This window comes from Mizuhopecten yessoensis, unplaced genomic scaffold (assembly GCF_002113885.1).
Source record: "Mizuhopecten yessoensis strain PY_sf001 unplaced genomic scaffold, ASM211388v2 scaffold6135_2, whole genome shotgun sequence".
NCBI lineage: Eukaryota > Metazoa > Mollusca > Bivalvia > Pectinida > Pectinidae > Mizuhopecten > Mizuhopecten yessoensis.
Window position 1 is genome coordinate 162,243 of NW_018406398.1, and position 23,230 is coordinate 185,472.

At 38.3% G+C, this 23,230-nt stretch overlaps 1 protein-coding gene across 1 annotated transcript in view; it reads left to right on the plus strand.

Annotated features, from left to right (window-relative positions):
* LOC110451630 overlaps positions 1–23,230 on the plus strand; it is a 101,626-nt gene that overhangs the window by 67,830 nt on the left and 10,566 nt on the right. Inside the window, exons 12-16 of the mRNA XM_021499748.1 lie at positions 945–1,744; positions 9,009–10,194; positions 12,089–12,874; positions 16,131–16,660; positions 20,872–21,089. Coding sequence (XP_021355423.1) covers positions 945–1,744; positions 9,009–10,194; positions 12,089–12,874; positions 16,131–16,660; positions 20,872–21,089 — 3,520 coding nt within the window. The remainder of the gene's footprint in view (positions 1–944; positions 1,745–9,008; positions 10,195–12,088; positions 12,875–16,130; positions 16,661–20,871; positions 21,090–23,230) is intronic.

Here is a 23,230-nt window from a genome sequence, read left to right on the forward strand (position 1 = left end):
TCGACATTTTTCATTCTACAATTTCATTTTGAAAAATAAAAGCCTCAGGGGCCTGATATTTGGTCAGTAAGTACCTGGGAAGAATTGCTATTATGATTCCTCATATAAATGATCTTTTCATTCTTTGAAGGTCACAGGGGTCAAATAAATAAGTTGAACATTTTGTAAAGAGTCCTACAGTCTAGAGTCATGAAACTTGGATGTAATATATGTAGACCAGTTGTTGTTTTTTTTGAGTGCTTGGGTCATGAATTGGAAAAATTACAGGCCATCCCTCGCTTTTATGTGTAAAAGATCCTTTTTTGTTCTTTAAATCATGAGAGCAATATCTAAGGAATAAGAAAAGTCTACAAAACATGTGTCTGGCCAAATTACTTTTCAAACTGGGCTATCTAGAAAATATGGTGATCCTCAGGCTCCAGCATTTTAACAGAAATGATCTTAAGCTGAGACGAATGTACTTTAAATTTCTGTTAATAAAATATGTTACTTCATCAATTTTTTGTTTCAAAAGCCGTTTTGGTACAGAGTGGACAGACACTATTAAAAATGAAACAGTTAAAAGGTGTTTTGCTAAAAATGTTTTTTATGTAATTAATGAACATTGAAGCTTTTATAGACAATACAAATATTTTATTTCGTCATATATTATGACTTCTCCTCAATTATATTGTATGCAACATCTATTTTTATTCTTTCAATATTAAAAATGATTTTTAAGGAGTAAAAAGTATAAAATAAAAAATGAAAAACATGTCTGTCTGTATTAAGTTTCTAGCAAGGAAATCTAAAACAAATTGACCCTTGGCAAAATGACCTTGAGCAGGAACAAATTTCTGTTAAAAAAATATACATTTTGTTCATAAATGTCGCAAAGATCACATTATTAAGAGAAATGCACTGTATGTTTAATAATATTTTCACCTTCAATATTTTCTTTTCAGATACAAGCAAATGCCCATGGAAGATTGTAAGATACATGAAGAAGTCTGATTCTGGGTTTAAAGTCACAGTGGTTGCAGACAAGAGAGACATCGAAAATGTCCTGGAAAAATTCTGCTCAGAAACTAATAACCAGGATGACACTAGGAGCCTTCGTGGCAACCAAACTTTCACTGGAGACGGTAAAGTACAGGGTGCCACTGGTGGTCATCATGATAACCAAACTTACACTGGAGACGGTCGAGTACAGGGTGCCACTGGTGGCCATCATGGTAACCAAACCTATACTGGAGACGGTCAAGTACAGGGTGCCACTGGTGGCCATCATGGTAACCAAACCTATACTGGAGACGGTCGAGTACAGGGTGCCACTGGTGGCCATCATGGTAACCAAACCTATACTGGAGACGGTCGAGTACAGGGTGCCACTGGTGGCCATCATGGTAACCAAACCTATACTGGAGACGGTCGAGTACAGGGTGCCACTGGTGGCCATCATGGTAACCAAACCTATACTGGAGACGGTCGAGTACAGGGTGCCACTGGTGGCCATCATGGTAACCAAACCTATACTGGAGACGGTCGAGTACAGGGTGCCACTAGTGGCCATCATGGTAACCAAACCTATACTGGAGACGGTCGAGTACAGGGTGCCACTAGTGGCCATTATGGTAACCATGAAAACAATGGACAAAAGGGAGACATGGACAAAACAGGAGTTAATACCCAGGCTAGACACAGTCCAGTTCAGCAGCCTATGCAGAAAGAGGGCAAACAAGTGTTTTCTGTTCAGGATAATGATGTAAGTGATTATATTTGAATTCTGTGGTTTAATGAGTGGGGGCAATGCTATTAATAGAAACTGAACAACAAGTAAAACTATTTGAAAAGCAATGATTCAGATCTGACAAATAATTTTAGAAAACTCCTTCAGTACAGGATAAGGGTTTTTTACTTCATTATAGATATATTTGTGTATATCAGATTCTTTGGCCAAGAACATGTCAATGTCTTTGCTTTCCTTATTTTTCCTTTAAAAAGATTTTTTTTTTTAAACGGTCTTTCAGTATTGAAAAGGGATTTTAATGTGATTAAATATATCAGAATCTTTTGCAAAGCCTCTATCCGATGTAGAAGTCATTTCTTTCCCCGTCTTAAAGTTTCCCTGAGGAAAAAATCGGCTAGGGGAAGAAATAGTCTAGCTGAGTTATATATAAGTTCTTAATTTCCCCCTCTGTATATGTTATTTGGGGGGAAACTATTGGCTAGCTGATTCTTTCCCCCTCTCTATGTTAGCAACTAGGGGGAAACTATTGGCTAGCTGATTCTTTCCCCTTCTCTGTGTAAGCAACTAGGGGGAAACTATTAGCTAGCTGATTATTTCCCCCTCTCTGTGTTGGCAACTAGGGGGAAACTATTGGCTAGCTGATTCTTCCCCCTCTCTGTGTAAGCAACTTTGGGGAAACTATTGGTTAGCTGATTATTTCCCCCTCTCTGTGTAAGCAACTAGGGAGAAGCTATTGGCTAGCTGATTCTTTCCCCCTCTCTGTGTAAGCAACTAGGGGGAAACTATTGGTAAGCTGATTCTTTCCCCCTCTCTGTGTAAGCAACTAAGGGGAAACTATTGATAAGCTGATTCTTTCCCCCTCTCTGTGTAAGCAACTAGGGGGAAACTATTGGCTAGCTGATTATTTCCCCCTCTCTGTTAACAACTATGGAGAAGCTATAGGCTAGCTGATTCTTTCCCCCTCTCTGTGTTAGCAACTAGGGGGAAACTATTGGCTAGCTGATTCTTCCCCCCTCTCTGTGTAAGCAACTAGGGGGAACTATTGGCTAGCTGATTCTTTCCCCATCTCTGTGTTAGCAACTAGGGGGAAACTATTGGCTAGCTGATTCTTTCAACCTCTCTGTGTAAGCAACTAGGGGGGGACAACTATAGGCTAGCTGATTCTTTCCCCATCTCTATTAGTAACTAAAGGGGAAACTATTGGCTAGCTGATTCTTCCCCCCTCTCTGTGGTAGCAACTAGGGGGAAACTCTTGGTTAGTTGATTCTTTTCCCCATCTCTGTGTTAGCAACTAGGGGGAAACTATTGGCTAGCTGATTCTTTCCCCCTCTCTATTAGTAACTAAGGGGGAAACTATTGGCTAGCTGATTCTTCCCCCCTCTCTGTGGTAGCAACTAGGGGGAACTTATTGGTTAGCTGATTCTTTTCCCCTCTCTGTGTTAGCAACTAGGGGGAAACTATTGGCTAGCTGATTCTTTCCCCCTCTCTATTAGTAACTAAGGGGGAAACTATTGGTTAGCTGATTCTTTTCCCCTCTCTGTGTTAGCAACTAGGGAGAAACTATTGGCTAGCTGATTCTTTCCCCCTCTCTATTAGTTACTAAGGGGGAAACTATTGGTTAGCTGATTCGTTCCCCCTCTATATGTAAGCAACTAGGGGGAAACTATTGGCTAGCTGATTCTTTTCCCTCTCTTTGTAAGCAACTAGGGGGAAACTATTGGTTAGCTGATTCTTTCCCCTTTTTAGGTCACCTGAGACAAAGTCTCAAGTGACCTATTGCGATCGCCTTTTGTCCATCGTCGTCTGTCATTCGTCCGTAAACAATTTACCTTTTCGACTTCTTCTCCAAAACTCCTAAACCAATTTCAATGAAATTTTGCAGGGACCTTCCATGGACAAAGGTCAAAAAAAATAGTGGCTGGTTTAGTCCCAAGCCCCCAGGGGTCTGAGGGGCATGCCAAAAAGGGTCAAATTGATAAAAATTACAAAAATCTTCTTCTCAAGACTCAAATATGGTAGAATCAAATACTCTTAATATATGGAACGGTCTTAGGTGCTTTACCAAAATTGTGAATTTCTTGACCCTGGGGTCTCATGTTTCCCCCTGGGGAGGGGGTAAACTTTACTATAGTTTATATAGGGAAATCACATCTTGGACCAACATTTGTTTAATATCCATTGGAAGTAATTCAATTTGTGTTAGCATTATCAGTATTAGGTAGCAGTTTGATAGTATGCACATATGAGCCCTGACTGACCCCCAGGGGCTGATGGGTGGGGCAAAAAAGGGTTGAATTGACTGAAATTTAAAAAAAAATCTTCTCAAGACCGAGATATGGTAGAATTAAATACTCTTTATAGATGGAAGGGTCTTAACTCATTCACCCCTGAAATTTCCTAATGAACTATTCCAACCTTTGAATTGGAGGAGTTCAAATGTGTCTTCAGGGGTGAATGAGTTAAGGTGCTTTACCAAAATTGTGAATTTCTTGACCCTGGGGTCTCATGTTTCCCCCTGGGGAGGGGGTAAACTTTACTATAGTTTATATAGGGAAATCACATTTTGGACCAACATTTGTTTAATTTCCATTGGAAGTAATTCAATTTGGGTTAGCATTATCAATATTAGGTAGCAGTTTGATAATAAGCACATATGAGCCCTGACTGACCCCCGGGGGCTGATGGGTGGGGCCAAAAAGGGTTGAATTGACTGAAATTTAAAATAAAATCTTCTCGAGACCCAGATATGGTAGAATCAAATACTCTTCATAGATGGAAGGGTCTTAAGGTTTATGACCCTAGGGTCTCACGTTTATATTTTTTAATTACCCCCTAGGGAAGGAGGAGGAGGGGGGGGGGGCAAAATTTATTATGGTTTATAATGGCAAATGATACTTTGAATATTACATGTTAATAACTTGATTGGAATTATAACCTTGAGTTGACAGTTTGATACTTTGAAAAATTTGAGTCAGCCCTACCCCCAAAGGCTGTAGGGTGGGGCTCAAAGGAGTCAGTGTGCTAAAATTTCTTCATTTTTCCTTGTTTAGAATCAGAGGCGCTAGTTTCAAATACTTTTTAGTCTGAAATCTGTATGCTTGATACTGTATAAGGTGGTTTTATTGGTTTTTGTCACTTTGAATAATATTTCTGTTCATGTTAAAAACAAAATCAACTCTCTGTATAAATAGCTGATTATTTCCCCCTCTCTATGTAAGCAACTAGGGGGAAACTATTGGCTAGCTGATTCTTTCCCTCTCTCTGTGTAAGTAACTAGGGGGAAACTATTGGCTAGCTGATTCTTTCCCCCCTCTGTATATGTTATTTTAGGGGAAACTATTGGCTAGCTGATTCTTTCCCCCTCTCTATGTAGGCAACTAGGGGAAAACTATTGGCTAGCTGATTCTTTCCCTCTCTCTGTGTAAGTAACTAGGGGGAAACTAATGGCTAGCTGATTCTTTCCCCCCTCTGTATATGTTATTTGAGGTGAAACTATTGGCTAGCTGATTCTTTCCCCCCTCTCTATGTAAGCAACTAGGGGGAAACTATTAGTTAGCTGATTCTTTCCCCCCTCTGTATATGTTATTTGAGGGGAAACTATTGGCTAGCTGATTCTTTCCCCCTCTCTATGTAAGCAACTAGGGGAAAACTATTGGCTAGCTGATTCTTTCCCCCTCTCTGTGTTAACAAATATGGAGAAGCTATTGGCTAGCTGATTCTTTGTCCTCTCTGTGTTAGCAACTAGGGGGAAACTATTTGCTAGCTGATTCTTTCCCCCCTCTGTATATGTTATTTGAGGGGAAACTAGTGGCTAGCTGATTCTTTCCCCCCTCTCTATCTAAGCAACTAGGGGGAAACTATTAGTTAGCTGATTCTTACCCCCCTCTGTATATGTTATTTGAGGGGAAACTAGTGGCTAGCTGATTCTTTCCCCCCTCTCTATGTCAGCAACTAGGGGGAAACTATTAGTTAGCTGATTCTTACCCCCCTCTGTATATGTTATTTGAGGGGAAACTAGTGGCTAGCTGATTCTTTCCCCCCTCTCTATGTAAGCAACTAGGGGAAAACTATTGGCTAGCTGATTCTTTCCCCCCTCTCTATGTCAGCAACTAGGGGGAAACTATTAGTTAGCTGATTCTTACCCCCCTCTGTATATGTTATTTGAGGGGAAACTATTGGCTATCTTTTCCCCTCTCTGTGTTAGCAACTAGGGAGAAACTATTGGCTAGCTGATTCTTTCCCCCCTCTCTATGTAAGCAACTAGGGGAAAACTATTGGTTAGCTGATTCTTTCCCCCTCTCTATGTAAGCAACTAGGGTAAAACTATTGGCTAGCTGATTCTTTCCCCCCTCTCTATGTAAGCAACTAGGGGAAAACTATTGGCTAGCTGATTCTTTCCCCCTCTCTATGTAAGCAACTAGGGTAAAACTATTGGCTAGCTGATTCTTTCCCCCCTCTGTATATGTTATTTGAGGGGAACTTATTGGTTAGCTGATTCTTTTCCCCTCTCTGTGTTAGCAACTAGGGAGAAACTATTGGCTAGCTGATTCTTTCCCCCTCTCTTTGTAAGCAACTTGGGGGAAACTATTGGCTAGCTGATTCTTTCCCCCTCTCTGTGTTAACAACTATGGAGAAGCTATTGGCTAGCTATTTCTTTCCCCTCTCAATTAGTAACTAAGGGAGAAACTTGGCTAGCTGATTCTTTCCCTTTCTCTATGTAAGCAACTAGGGGGAAACTATTGGTTAGCTGATTCTTTCCCCCTCTCTATGTAAGCAACTAGGGGAAAACTATTGGCTAGCTGATTCTTTCCCCCTTTCTGTGTTAGCAACTAGGGGGAAACTATTGGCTAGCTGATTCTTTCCTCCTCTCTGTGTTAGCAACTAGGGGGAAAATATTAGCTAGCTGATTCTTTCCCCCTCTCTGTGCTAGCAACTAGGGGGAAACTATTGGCTAGCTGATTATTTTCCCCCTCTCTATATTAGTAACCAGGGGGGAAACTATTGGCTAGCTGATTCACTCCCCCTCTCTGTGTTAGCAAAAAAGGGGAAACTATTGGCTAGCTGATTCTTTCCCCCTATCTGTATTAGTAACAAGGGGGGATTTATTGGCTGGCTGATACCGGGATTATATTTCTATAAATGAAGGATGTGACACTTTTTTCAGAGCAGGGATGGGACCAAAATTGGGAATATGATAAATATTCAAAAGATTACTCCCGTATTATCCATCGTCAAATGAAATTGGCGGGAAGATGTACAAACGGGTTCCGTCCATCTGTTTGTCTGCTCGTCTGTGCATCTAGGGTTTCTGGGCTATAACTCGAAAACCTTTCAAGATAACTTCATGAAACTTTGTATGTACATGATATTCCAGTTGTCTAATTGTGTCTTTTGGTGTTGCAATGTTCTTTTTTTTTTTTTTTTTTTTTTTTTTCCTGTTGCCATGGAAACAAATAGCATGAAATGCCAAATTTGTAGTTTTTCGGAGCATATGTCAGAAACTGTTAGAGATGACTTAACAAAAAATTCTAATTACACAAATATAGTGCCCTTTGCTGTTAGGGTAATTTAAATTTTGACATATTCTGTACCATAGAAACAACTTGTCAGGGTTGCAAATTTGTTGTTTCCAGAGCATATCTCTTAATATAACTGGTACTTTAAACTTAAATGAACTTATATCTGTGAAACTTTACAACTTAACAAAAGTTTACAATAACATTATCAATGCCTTTGACTATGGTGGTGTGTTTATTTTTGATATTTTTCCTGTTACCATAGATACAGACTACGAGCCAGAAAACCATTCAAGATAACTTTGTAAAACTTTCTATTTGCATCAATCTAGTTGTTTAATAGTCCTTTCTACTAGGATGTTTAATTTATTTGGTATTTTTCTGTTACCATGGCATGGAAACAAATTAATGGCTAAAAATGAAAGTTATATTTTGTGGACCATATCTCAAAGATAACTTTATTAAACTTTATATGCATACAAATCTCGTAGTTTAGTTATGCCTTTAGCTAATTTAATGAGTTTTCATTTTCAATATCTTCCTATCACCACAGAAACAAATACATAAATTTGTCGTTTCTTAAGCATATCGTCCAGCACATTTCAAGATAACTTCAACAAGCTGCTAGACTTGACACAATGATATGTTTCCCCTATTATTTCAACCAAGGTTTCACAATACAGGGTCACTCATAGATTGACTTTTTAATCAAATTAGTTAGCTTTGATTTAACCTTTATTAAAAGGCACAGGAGTCCAATATTTTAAAATCTTTAAAAGACTTTTTTTCCGGAAGGCTTACTAGCGTCATGATATTTGACCATTCCAATAGTTAGATATAATATATAAATGTAGGGTGCATAACAAGGACAATATGCAATAAATGATCGATTATTATTACTACACGTGTTTGTAAAATATTGTTCCCTGGCTGACTGACGTATTAAACCCAGCCAGCAATGCAAGGAGATAATATCATCTGCTTTCCCAAAAAATAAAACTGACCACACTAGACGTTGGCTCAGGTTATGTTATTATCAACTACGTAAACTTTCGGTAGGAGATCTATATTCTCAATATTTAATCTATCTTAAGGGTATTAATTATTTGACTAAATAGCCCCTTTAAATAGCAGGTACCTCCAGGATAGAGTTTCCTCACATGAGTGACCTTGACCTACTTTCAAAGCCACATGAGTCCTTTTTGGTCATAAGTTAAAATGGTTGAGGTCCCCATCTTGTAACCATCTTTATTACTTGTACTTTGCATGAAGAAACAAATACAGACATGCTACCAGATTTAGCCTTGGGAAAGGTGTCTCCCCTAAGTACTCATTCCCAGGACATGGACAAGTTTAAGATTCCCACCCTATAACCTTATACACATACATGTATTTATGAATATCAAAATAATTTTACTGTGAAACATCCTACGTTCTTGGGACCTAAACATCCAATGTTATTCAAAACAAAATTAAAGCTTCTTACAAATGTCTAGTTTCAGTATTCATTTCAAGTATATTTTTTTTTAAATGCTGAAAATGGAAAATAAAAACATGATAACAGCTAATTGCTTCAGTTCAAGGGTTTTCCCATCATGGAAATGGCTGCATAATTTAAATAATAAAAGTGCTACTTTTCCATTATAGAAACGGTTGATATAAGTATTTTAGCCTAAAATAGTATTGTTTTTTTTCTTTCACAAATGACATGTCTTTGTCCTATTAAACAAAAAATGAAGTTAGTATTAATCTGTTTATTTCAGGTTTTTGAAACCATAGAAGCTGTTGTGAATGAGGGAATATTAAAGGCCTCTCAATGGGAGACAGTAGTGGAAAAACATGGTGATGTGAATAAGGATGGACAAATAGTTTGCAAGGATCTTTCTAGTCTGCAGAAATTTGATGATGAACTTCAATCAAATCTTCAAAATAGCATCAGAGTTGATGACACCAGTGATCATTTCAGCTCTCCACCGGATGACTTTGAACATGTATCAGATATCAATATGGTAATGCCAGAAGAAAACTTTCTGGCTCTTCAGTTTTTCTGCTGTAGAGATGGATCAATGGATCAACAAGCTGTACATTACAGAGATGGCATGCTTCAGGTATCTTGCAATGAAAAGAGTGATAAGAAGGCCATACAACTTTGCATTGAAAGCAAGTTGAAGCACATAGAGATAATGAACAAAGATGATGTCTCCTTCAGTCCAGCTGAGGAACCAAAAGTCAAAGGAACTATTAAACAGATTCACAAGTCTGTTGATGGAGTTTTCTGCTATCAACTTGAAAAAGATGAACATAGCATGGTCCATTTAATGGCTCAATCCTACAGTCAGCTACAGACAGCAAAGCACAAGATCTCATTGGGATTAGGCAGGATAAAGCAGACAGAAACACGGAGAAATAGGCGGTTTGACAACACACCACTTCAGCAAAACAAAGGGGACGGCACTTCAACAGATAGACACAGATTTAGTCAGTCATTCACTGCGAGCCAGTCATCATGGAAAACTCAATCTACGGCTGGTTATGGTAGTGTTAGTCCTAAAGACTTTACTACACAAGAAGGACTGTTAGTACGAGTTTATCCTGCCAGTATCCTTCATCTTGATGTGGACTGTATTGTGAACGCTGCCAATGGCGATTTACAACATGGAGGGGGAGTGGCCTGTGTGATATCTAATGCAGCTGGTTACGACTTTGAGCGGGAGAGTAGGGACTACATAGCCAGGTATGGACCCCTGAGTGTTGGAGAGGTGTGTACTACCACTGCTGGTAACCTGAAGTACAAGGGTGTTATCCACAGTGTAGGCCCAAGGTGGTACGACTATGGTCAAGACCAGAAGCGAACATGTCTGGACCATTTAACGACTGCTGTCAAGAACAGTTTGGAGGAGGCAGACATCCAAAACTACAAGTCTATAGCTATACCTGCTATTAGCTCAGGTACCTCAACAAAAATGTACAGATGAAAAAGAGTATGAATGAAATCACAATGTAGTGTCAGTTTTAGAAATTAGATATTTAATTGAAGTATGATTTAAATAAAGATATTAATTAGGGCCCTGTATTGGAATCGGCGATACCGGTGCCCTTTAGTAATCACTTTGTCTGTCCGTCCTTACACAAATTTTGTTCCTGGCTGATAACTTTGGTATTTATTGACCGATTTACATGAAACTTGGTCAAAATACACACTGAGGTAAAAAGTCGAGGTCAAAGGTCAAGGTCATTAGGTTCAAATGTCCAGGTCAAATTTTGCATCTTCTCACTGATGAACATTTTGTTATGACATGATGAAGCAAAGTTGATCAGAATTGAACAAGGAATCAACTGACAAAAGGTCAAGGTCAAATTTTGTAGCTTTTCACTAATTAGCATTTTATGACATTATGAAGCAAAGTTGTCGCAATTAAACAAAGAGATACACTGAGGTAAAAAGTCGAGGTCAAAGTTCAAGGTCATTAGGTTCAAAGGTCAAGGTCAAATTTTGCATTTTTCACTGATGAAGATTTTGTTATGACATGATGAAGCAATGTTAATCAGAATTAACCAAGGAGTCAACTGACCAAAGGTCAAGGTCATCGGGTCAGAGGTCAAGTCAAAGTTCAAGGTCAAATTTTGTAGATTTTCACTAATGAGCATTTTAAGACATTATGAAACAACGTTGGTCAGAATTAAACAAGGAGTCAGCTGACTTAAAGCCAAGGTCACTATGTCAGAGGTCAAGGTCAAATTTAGTATCTTTTCACTGGTGAACATTTCGTTATGTCACTTTGAAGCAATGTTGGACGGAATTAAACAAGAAGTCAATTGACCATAGGTCAAGGTAACTGGGTCAAAGGTCATAGTCAAATTTTGGATCTTTTCACTGGTGAACATTTCATTATGACACTTTGAGAGCAATGTTGGTCGGAATTTAACAAGGAGTCAATTGACTTAAGGTCAAGGTCACTGGGTCAATGTCAAGGTCAAATATTGTATTTTTTTTATTGATGAACATTTTTTTTATGTTATTATGAAGCAAAGTTGTTCAGAACTTAACATGAAGTCAACTGACCTAAGGTCCAGTTAAGGGATCCAAAGATTCAGGATCAAGGTCAAGTTTTGTATTTTTCACTGATGAACATTTTGTTATGATATTATGAAGCAAAGTCGGAATTAAAGAATAAGTCAACTCACACCACATATCAGGGTCACTGGGGTTAAGGTCAAGGTCATCTGTGTCTAAAGGTCAAAGACAAAGTGGACCTTTGACTTTGACCCTGGCTCTTGATAAAGGAGGTATTTAAGGTGAAATAAAACAAATCAAAGCTAACAAATGAATATTGCATCAGTATTTATATTTCTGTTAGCCCAGCAAATATGAAGGTGGAAGGAAACAAGACTCACATCAAATTACATGTAAAATGTACATTTTGCTTTCATGCAATTCTTTTTGAAGTCCAAATGTCAAATGTAAAGCTCAGCTATATGGGCAGATTGCTTCTTGATGATAATGGGGAGTATATTGCCACAAGACGCGGCCCTTACTGACCTGTCAGTGTTCTAGTTATGTTAACTAGTGTTTGACCTTACTTTAATAGGATCATTTCTTGCATTTAATGTAAATTTCGAAACATGCAATGAAGTTAATAAAAATGTTTTTCTAATCAATTAAAACAATTATTTTATACCAAAATTATTTTATTATACATAAACATCAATAATGCTACTGTATAAAATTCATTAATCATCGATCAATTAATCAGTAATACCAATATGATAATTCAGGATTCAGTAAAGTTGTAATAATGAAACAAAGATCTTGTATACTTATCATCCTTTACTCCTCACACAGGTATATTTGGGGTGCCAAAGGAACTCTGTACCCAACAGTACTACCGAGCAGTAGAGGAGTACAGTAAATCAAGACGGAGTCGCTCAACCTTGACCGAGGTACACTTCATTGACAAGGACACACAGATGTGTGAACTAATACAGACGACCTTCACCAAATGTTTTGCTGGAAATGCTGGGTCAAGTAGCTATGGAGCTGGCACTGGAGGTGGAAGCAATTTCTCATCGTCTGTTGTGTCTCTGAGGAATACTACCCCAGTTTTACAAAGGTCCAGCAGTGTATCTGCAGATGAAGATGGATCATCTGTAGACCCAGCAAGTCCATCCTTTATAGATAATCATAAGAACTTTGAGCGTTCACCATCCCGTGGTCAATGTTTTGAGTATCAGATTAATAATAATTTGACTGTTCACATCGTCCATGGAAATATTGTGGATGTTGAGGCTGATGCCATTGTCAGTCCCGAGAATGTCCAGTGTGACAGTACAGGAAGTATTGCCAGGGAAATCGCTCGAGTAGCTGGACAAGCGTATGTAGAAAATGACCAGTCAGAGCTAAGACTTACTAACAGAAAGCCAAAGCTGACGGAGGTACTGGACACTTTAGCGGGTCGATCTCACTTTAAGTATGTGTTACATGTGGTTGCACCTAAATGGAATGATACTGCCGTTGAGGACCAGTTTAAATATTGGACAGACCTTGAACAGTCTTACAACAATATCATCTCAACGATTGATAAGAAACATCTTCCTATTACATCTGTAGCATTACCAATTTTTGGAACTGGTAAGACAAAACATATCTTCTTACTTCTAACGTCTAACCATAGCTTGTTAACAGTTATCCAAACCCAATACAGTTTATCAGGACTTTTGGTATCCGGCCAGATAGTTCTACAGGAATTCTATTTTTGAGCTCATTATAATTTTGAAATAGAAAGCTATACCAAAAATCAAATAGGGGAAAGTCTGGTAAATTTGATCACACAGGTAAATCTGATAACTTTATATAGAATTCCACTTTTTAAAAATATCTGAATTTTGTTGTGATGTGCATCAGGTTAAAGATTGAATTTGATTGGTTGATTCTCGACACCCATCGAGAGCGGCAACTAGACGTCAAAGAGAAGGATAAGGATCTGCTTACCACAAAGAAAAAATTGTATATTTATTTAATCTTTGAATATCTTATAAGAATAACATATCAAAAGGTCAAGTATGAGTATACTTTGGACATCGTTGTATTTCAGGGATCCAAGGTCAAGACCAAGGTCACACTTGGTATATATATAGAAAATCATCAATTAATTCAATTTAAACACTTAGCAACTTCATTCCTTCATGGATTTTGGTCAAACTTTATGCAAAGGTCAAGTATGAGTATACTTTGGACATTGTTGTGTTTCAGGGTTCCAAGGTCAAGACCAAGGTCACTTGCTATATATAGAAAATCATCAACTGATTCAATTTAAACACTTAGCAATTTCATTCTTTCACAGATTTTGGTCAAACTTTATACAAAGGTCAAATATGGGTATACCATTGTGTTTCAGGGTTCCAAGGTCAAGGCCAAGGTCACTGTTGCTATAGATAGAAAATCATCAACTAATTCAATTTAAACACTTAGCAACTTCATTATTTCATGGATTTTGGTCAAACCTATGCAAAGGTCAAGTATGAGTATACTTCGGACATTGTTGTGTTTCAGGGTTCCAAGGTCAAGGCCAAGGTCACTGTTGCTATATATAGAAAATCATCAACTGATCATTTAATATGTTATGGAGATGGTAATAACATACAGAAAAAAATATGAATATTAAAATCAACTTATCACCTTTAAATGTAGAACCTTGTGTGTGTGCATGTTTCAGGGTATCAAGATCAAAGTGGTTGTAACTTTTTATAGAAGACTAAAACTAATTCCACATAGCAGCGGGGGCATTTATGTCTAACAGACATTTTCTAGTTTTTTATTTCATCAAGAAAAGACACAAACAGTGATCAAATTTAACCTACGTCTGTATTACTGGTGGAGGGTAAATTTGATCAGTAAAAAACGAAGCAAGTTGACTTCATAATTATCAATGTACCGTATAGAAAACAGACAAATCCTTATACATACAAAGCTATCAATGTGGAAAATAAGTCAAATAATTATCACATGTGTGGATCTACATTACCAAAGGTAAGGGGGGGGGGGGGGGGGGGGCAGTCTGAGAGTCTTTATTTTACATAGTAATAATTAAAGTGCACAATATAGACACACTGAAATCTCAAAGATGTTTATCTGAGATATAACCACATATTTCAATTACAAAAAAAGTAGAAAAAGACCTCAGTATTATCTATATACTTTTTATTTTGACCATAAATTTCGTAAAACAAATGAAAATGTTGAAGTGGGAAAAAATAATGTGTAAACTCACTTTTGCACCAATTTTATTTAAATGATAAAAAAAGACGAAACATTGCCCATTGTCCGATGCAAATCCCTTTCTTTTTGATTCCTGTACCAAAGACAGGTATACAGAATGTACCTGACATGAAATGAAACAGTAATTAATACTCTTTATATATATGTACAGGGTTCTCAAGGACGTCAAACCTGTAATGATCATGATTTGATTATGGTTCATGTTTAAACTCAGTTCAATTGAGTCAGTTTTCAAGTGGATAAGAACTTAAGAACTAACTACATTTATACATGTGTACACGGTATAACCATATATACAATTGTTGAGTATAAAGAGAAGCATGCACATTTGCTTCCAGGATGGTCTATGGTCTGGCCCCACCCTTTGAGACATAGTCCCTGGGTCATAACTTTGAAACGATTGAGATCCCCACCCCAGAACTATATATACAAATGCTTGGCATAAAGAGACAAAAGTAGTCATGGTATTAGAATAGACTCTGGGGTCTTACCGATCCGCGAACCCCTAGGGACCTAGTGTCTGAGTCACAGCTTGGAAACAGTTAAGATCCCCACCCCATAACCATTCATTAAATTGCTGGGCATGAAAAATCTAGTACAGACATGCTACAAGAATTGGCATTGGGGTCTGGCATATTCCCATGGATCTCATTTGGAGAATTTTTGCCATGATTGCTTAGATATCCAGGTGAGCGATACGGGCCCTATGGGCCTCTTGTTCTTCCATTGAGATAAATTAAGGTATTTTGACCAAATTTGAACAGTAGCATCCTATTGGGAAGGTAAATTGACTGTGTAGGCTAGCTCGAGGGGTGGGGCCCAATAGGGGTAATTTAGCAAATTCTTTAAAGATATCTTCTTTTTCTTCTGTAGGAGGAGTCCATATTTGGTCCAAAGCATCCTTGGGTGAAGGGGAACTAATTTTGTAAATGGTGGGTCAGAGGGGCCAGGTTCAATAATGGAAACATAGCAAAATCTTCAATTTCCTTCTTTTTCTGTAGGAATGACAGGATTTTGTCCAATTGCATATACATATAACCCCTGACCAACCATTTGATACATGTACAGCAACATCTGGCTATTTCAACTTCAATTTTGTTAACATTTCCAGGTGAGCTATATACGCCCTCTGGGCCTCTTGTTGATATCAGGTTTGAGCAAGAGTTTGGATGGAGTCGTGGCTGATTGGATCGTTTTTTTCTGCTCCAAAAAACCTTGCAAGCACAACTTCTCCTTTACTTTTTTTTTATAACTTGGCACATGGAATATGGCCATATGTAGATGTGCAGGAAGGAAGGGATTTGTGATTGAGGTATTATACCCTCTGCAAATGTTTGAATATGTAGTTAAAATGAAGCGGGGGGGGGGGGGGTATATCTTTGTCTGCCTGCATGGTCAGTTTCTCTACGAATTTCCCATTGGTTACAATGTTAAGCTTGTTGAAAATAATCATATCAGTACCCAAAACACCACATTTTGTTACTAGATCTCCTATTAATCAATGATTAAAGGTATTAAGATTGTTCATTGTTTGAATAAGATGCTTCAAAATTGATTTATCTTTGTAATCAAGAATAACATTTATTTCTCATATTTATTTCATGAACAGGTACAATTGCTGGACATCCTGCTCCAATTATAAGTATATCTAAAATGATAGCCAAAATTTGTAAAAGCTGTGCAGAGAAGACCACTTTGAGGAAAACACTGTATTTCTGCAATAACGACAGTGTAGCAGCAAAGACATTGAGGGATGTTTTTGAAAAGAAATTCAACAAAGTTAATGAGGGGGCAGAGGATGTTAAAAAAGGTCAGACCCCCCCTGGCACGACCGGACGTGACCGAGGGGCAGGTTTGGAGGTCACAGAGGACTGCTGTATCTGTATGGACACTATGACTGAGCCTAAGAAGCTGTCGTGTGGTCACATGTTCTGTAGAGAGTGTATAGACCAGCAGTTTAAGTACAAACCAGCCTGTCCCCAGTGTGGAGCTGTCCATGGGAAGATCACAGGGGACCAGCCACCGGGGACGATGACCATGACTACCACCAAGTCGTATTGGCGAGGTGGCTCCCTGCCAGGTTATGAAGGATGTGGTATCATCAACATCACCTACAGCTTCCCTTCTGGGAAACAGGGAGTAAGTATGTCTTGGGTAATTGTGACCAATAAGTAAATTAAATGTTATTTATGCATTAGGCGATGTAGGGTATCTGTAACTGAACTACTTCTGTTTGACAACTTACCTTTTTTCAGAATTTCTTTAAGCAACATACATTAATTCCACAAAAGCTTTACCAGTGAAAGCACTTTCATGTAGTCTACAAATGAAGCAAAAAATCTGACGGTTAAATTAATAGAGGATTAATTGTCAAAAACATGCGACAGATTTCGTCACCAAATTGGAAATATTATAAAACCATTTCATTGATTTATGGTAAATTGTACCTTTATCAGGAAGAATTTTTAATTACGTTTCTACAGATGGGTTCAACATTACTCACTTCCTGCTAGATGTTTTACAGAATTATTGTTGTTTTAAATTTGAGAATTATAAACAACATAGAAAAACAAAAACTACAGGGATCTAACTTGGGACATGCATTCAGTGAATCCTATATACAGCTACATTCGACCAATTTCGCTATCTTGGAATTATAGATGCACAACATTAAAATGAGTGATGAATACCATGAAAAAGGAATTAACTCTGGATTGAAAAACTTGTCGAGGGGATATTAATTTGGGTCTGTCCCTCTGTCTGTCTGTCTATCTGTCTTGTCTGTCACGCTTCGTTTCCGTGCAATTACTACAACAAATGTTAACCGATTTCCTTCAAACTTGGTCAAAGGGTTAAATGCCTTAAGGGCCCAGTCTAATTTGGTTAACAATTTCAGCGGACCCCATTCGGCGGAGTTATGGCCCCTTGAATAATGAAAAACATCATTATCTGCCGCGCTTCTTTTCCGTGCAATAACTTCAACAAATCTTAACTGATTTTCTTTAAACTCATTCACAGGGTTAAATGCCTTAAGGGCTCTGCCATTTTTTTGCAGAGAAATGGCACCTTGAATAACGAAAAACGTCATTATCTGCTGCGTTTCGTTTCCGTGCAATAACTACAACAAATGTTGACCGAGTTCTTCAAACTTGGTCACAGGGTTAAATGCCTTAAAGGCCCGGCCAAGTTTGATGACCACTTTCAGCGGAATTTATTTGGCGGAGTTATGGCCCCTTGAATAACGAAAAACGTCATTATCTGCCGTTTCCGTGCAATAACTGCAACAAATGTAAACCATTAAGGGCTCGGCCAAGTTTGACAACCACTTCAATCGGACTCTATTTGGCAAAGTCATTATCTACAGTTTAAATTTCCGCTTGGTAATAACTCTAGCAAATATTAGATAAGGCTTTTTAGGTCACCTGAGACAAAGTCTCAAGTGACCTATTGCGATCACCTGAATTTGCTGGCGTCGTCTGTCATGCGTCCGTAAACAATTTACATTTTCGACTTCTTCTCAAAAACCCTGAACCAATTTCAATGAAATTTTGCAAAAACCTTCCATTGGCAAAGGTCAACAAAAATAGTGGCTGGTTTGGTCCCAAGTCCCCAGGGGCCTTAGGGGCGGGGCCAAAAAAGGTCAAATTGACTAAAACTTCAAAAATCTTCTTCTCAAGATCCAGATATGGTAGAATCAAATACTCTTCATAGATGGAAGCTAGGGTCTTAAGGTGCTTTACCAAAATTTTGAATTTCTTGACCCTGGGGTCTGACGTTTCCCCCTGGGGAGGGGGTAAACTTTACTATAGTTTATATAGGGAAATCACATTTTGGACCAACATTTATTAAATTTCCATTGGAAGTAATTCAATTCAGGTTAGCATTATCAGTATTAGGTAGCAGTTTGATAGTATGCACATATGAGCCCTGACTGACCCCCAGGGGATGATGGGTGGGGCCAAAAAGGGTCGAAATTGACTGAAATTTAAAAAATCTTTTCCTCAAGACCCAGATATAGTAGAATCAATTACTCTTCATAGATGGAAGGGTCTTAAGGTGCTTTACCAAAATTGTGAATTTCATGACCCTTGGGTCTCACGTTTCCCCCTGGGGAGAGGGTAAACTTTACTATAGTTTATATAGAGAAATCACATTTTGGACTAGCATTTGTTTAATTGCCATTGGAGGTAATTCAATTTGGGTTAGCATTATCATTATTGGGTAGCAGTTTGATGGTATGCACATATGAACCCTGACTGACCCCCAGAGGCTGATGGATGGGGCCAAAAAGGGTTGAATTGACTGAAATTTAAAAAATCTTCTTCTCAAAGACCTAGATATGGTAGAATCAAACACTCTTTATAGATGGAAGGGTCTTAAGGTTTATGACCCTAGGGTCTCAGGTTTACCCCCTGGGGAAGGAGGGGAGGGGGGGGGGGCAAAATTTATTATGGTTTATAATGGCAAATGATACTTTGAATATTACATGTTAATAACTTGATTGGAATTATAACCCATCTGACAGTTTGATACTTTAAAAATTTTGAGCCAGCCTTACCCCCAAGGGCTGTAGGGTGGGGCCCAAAGGAGTCAGTGTGCTAAAATTTCTTCATTTTCCTTGTTTAGAAACAGAGGTGCTAGTTTCAAATACATCCTAGTCTTAAATCTGCATGCTAGATATTGAATAAGGTGGTTTTATTAGCTCACCTGGCACAAAGTGCCAAGTGAGCTTATGCAGTGGCGCGACGTCCGTCATCCGTTCGTCCGTCCCGCGTCCCGCGTCAATATTTTACTTTAAACGACTTCTTCTTAATAACCGAAAGGCCTATGGTGATGATATTTGGCCAGAAGCAAACTGGGATGAAGGGCTACAAAGTTTGTTCAAATTAATGACCTTCACTCATTTTCAAGGTCACTGGGGTCAAGTATGTTAAAAACTTTAAACATCTTCTCGATAACCGAACTGCCCAGGGAGATGATATTTGGCCAGTAGCATGCTTGGGTGTAGGGCTACAAAGTTTGTTCAAATGAATGACCTTTACCTATATGCAAGGTCACAGGGATCAAATATGTTAAAAACTTTAAACAACTTCTTCTCAAAAACCAAAATGCCCAGGGTGATGATATTTGGCCAGTAGCATGCTGACATGAAGGGATACAAAGTTTGTTCAAATGAATGACCTTCACCCATATTCAAGGTCAGAGGGGTCAAATATGTTAAAAACTCTAAACAACTTCTTCTGAATAACCAAAATGCCCAGGGTGATGATATTTAGTCAGTAGCATACTAGGATCAGGGGCTACCAAGTTTGTTTAAACGGATGCAAATATGTTCAAAATATTTAAACAACTTGTTCTGAATAATCAAATGGCTCAGGATGTTGATATTTAGTCAGTAGCATGCTGGAATCAAGTACTACTATGTTTGTTAAAGTGAATGACTTTGACTTATATTCAAGGTCACAGGGGTCAAATTTGTTTGAAATCTTTAAACGACCTCTTCTGAATAACCATGGGTCCCAGGATGTTGATACTTTGCAAGTTGCATCCTGAGAATAAAGGCTATAAAATTTGTTCAACATAATGATTTAATTTGCCTGTAGCTTTATTTTAGATCACTTTTAAGGTTACAAGTGTGAGATTTATACCAGGTGAGCGATGCAGGCCCATTGGGTCTCTTGTTGTTTTTTGTCACTTTACATAATATTTCTGTTCGTGTTAAAAACAAAATCAACTCTCTGTATAAATATATCAGGTGACCGTTAAGGCCCATGGGCCTCTTGTTTTTCTTCAAGTTTCAAGCTATACATTATGTCTCAACAGCTAGTACTCACATGTTTAAACCTAACCTCAATAATGTTTACCTACAATATGTCCTGAAAGTGGGGGATATAAATTCCACGAATTTGCTTGTTTGTATAAATAATAGAAATAGGATTTAAAAAGACTAAGTAAGGATATCATTGGTACAAATAGACATATAACTGTCAGTTGCATTTTTATCAATAATAGTGAATAAACGGTACTTCAGGAATGCATGTACAGCTAAGTTTTTTCATGAATTAAAATATTCAATGCAAGTTTGTGCCACTCAAATATTGCATTCAAAAGTTAAAAAGTGTGTGTCTACCTTTGACCAATGGAATCATTTACCAGATTTCTGGTAAGCCTCGTTCTGACTTAACGAAAAGATATCGTAGATTTTGACCAGACTCTCTGTTCGGCGTAGCTATAGGGCAGACATTCAGAGTCTGGTTAAGCAAGACTATGTTCAGATTAGAATTGTGTAAGAATTGAGAAGTTCTGTTAATTTTTAGTTATGTTTTTTTCAACCTCTCCTATGTTTGTAGCCAGACCATCCTACCCCAGGTAAATACTACCAGGGTATCACCAGACCTGCGTTTCTTCCTGACAACAAGAAGGGTCGTCTTGTGGCTAGATTGTTAAGAATAGCCTTTGACAGGAAGTTGGTGTTCACCATTGGAAGGTCAAGGACAACTGGACATGATGGGGTCGTTACCTGGAATGACATTCACCACAAAACCAGATCGGACGGTGGCCCACAAGCGTAAGTCTTGGTCTCAATGTCCAAATACCTATTCCACAATACAATTAAAGTAATTGGTTAAGGTGCTTCTGTATCACTCTTCAGTGGAGATCATGTGCAGACAGGACACCCTTCTCCCACCCAAGCTAAAGACACATAGCTTTATTTATTACTTCATCCGGTCCATATGACGAAGGTGTGATTCCCACATTGTGGCATTTAGTGTCCATTCTTTATCCATCAAACTATTTCTGTAATCAACTTTATTCTCCTAAAGAATTGCAAGACAAAGTGTCAAAAAGAGTTTGAATGAGGCCAAAAATAACTCCAAATTGCTTAAGTGAAAGACTACCAAGAAAAAAAGATTGTTCAAATATACAGTTGTCAAATGTGTTAAAACAATGGAACCAATACTTTCAATATATCATGAGGCCTAGACTTATGATATGTGGTCTAGTAGTGTATTGGGTTGTTGAAACATAATACTCTTGTTCACTGTCCCAGGGGTTTCGAATGTCTTAAAATTCTTCTGACAGACCATGAGGTATAGAGTAAATCTAGGCTGTACCCTGCTGTGATGAATGACTATCAAGCTGACTTTCACACACATTTCTATTGCTAGTAGTTTCTCATTCAAGATTCCATGTGAGCAATGTTGTTCCACTGTTTGCTTTCTCCTGCCAGTTGCCAGTTGCTGACAATGTTTCCTTGACGGCCTTGTTGGTATCTCCCGGGTTCTGCTTTCGACTGTTCTTCATACAAAAATCTCCAGAACATCAATCCTAGCCCAAATCCCAACTCTAAACAATGGTGATAAACATCAATAGATAAGTCCTGTAAAAACGTCCTCTTCCATCTCCCAATCTGGACATTCTTCAGCTTCTCCTTGAAAGGATAATTATATGCCCGTCAAATTTGACGGGAGTATTATGGTATGGCGTTGTCCGCCTGTCCGTCCGTCTGGCGTAAACTTTTGTTTGTCCGGCAACCATCTCCTTCATTTTTCAATCGATCTGTTTGAAACTTGGAATAAATTATAATCATGATATGAAGATTTGTCATCCAGAGATTTTCTCCTACATTTTATAGCATGTCAGCTAACTACTCTTTAAATGATGCAGATCTTATTTCAATGTAAGAAAGCATTTAACACTATATGGCATTCAACGGGCCTATATTGTTCCGTCCCACGGTACTCTTGTTTTTATTTTCTGCTAGTATGCCTTTTGACTTCACCACACTTTGGTTTTTAACTTGTAGTTCCAGGCTCTAAGTGATGTCTGCAAATTCATAAAATAAATGTAGGCTCCACAGGATTATTAGTTCTGTTATGCAGGTCTTGGTTAGGATGGGGTTCAAACTCTAGGGAGTCCAAAGGTGATTCCTATTCAGAATGCTTTCTCCTTATGCAACAAGAAGAAATGAAGACACATGGTTCAGGGTATGTTAATAATGATTATACATGATTATCTGTTCAGTTATGCAGGTCTTGGTTAGGACGGAGTTCAAACTCTTTAGGGAGAAGTCCAAAGATCATTCATCTTCGGAGTGTTTTCCTATTATGCAACATGGACAAATGGATCGCAACGAACAAAATCAAAAAATGGATTTTTCTGCTATTAAAACTGGAGAAGATTGTGGTGGTCCTTCAGGCCCCTTAACTCTTTGGCAGATGTGGTGCTTCTTATTAGGTTTCCCTCTTAATATTTCCTCTGATCAACTGGGCTGTCTTGGCATTCAGATGATTATGTTTAACTGAAGCAGACAGTCATGTTTTTCTCTGTTCAGTGATGGAAGTGACAGGCAATCTTGCATTGTGAATCCAGTGCTTCCACAGCAACCTTGGGTGTGGATTAGCAACAATGTCTCCAACCACATCAGTTTGCAGAAGATGTGAGCTATGTGTTGGCCTTTCGTAGCTTTAGAGCTCCACTCATTGGTCACGGGTTTTGCCCAAGGACACCTAATTCAATACTCAGTTTTATGCCATTACAAAACATTTTTAGCTCACCTGCCCGAAGGCACAGTGTTCGTCGTCCGTTGTCCATCCGTCGAAATGGTTAATATCCCCTACCCAAAACTATATATACAATTGTTAGGCATAAAAAGACGAATGCATTCATGATATTAGAATTGACCCTAGGGTCTGCCCCACCCTTGCA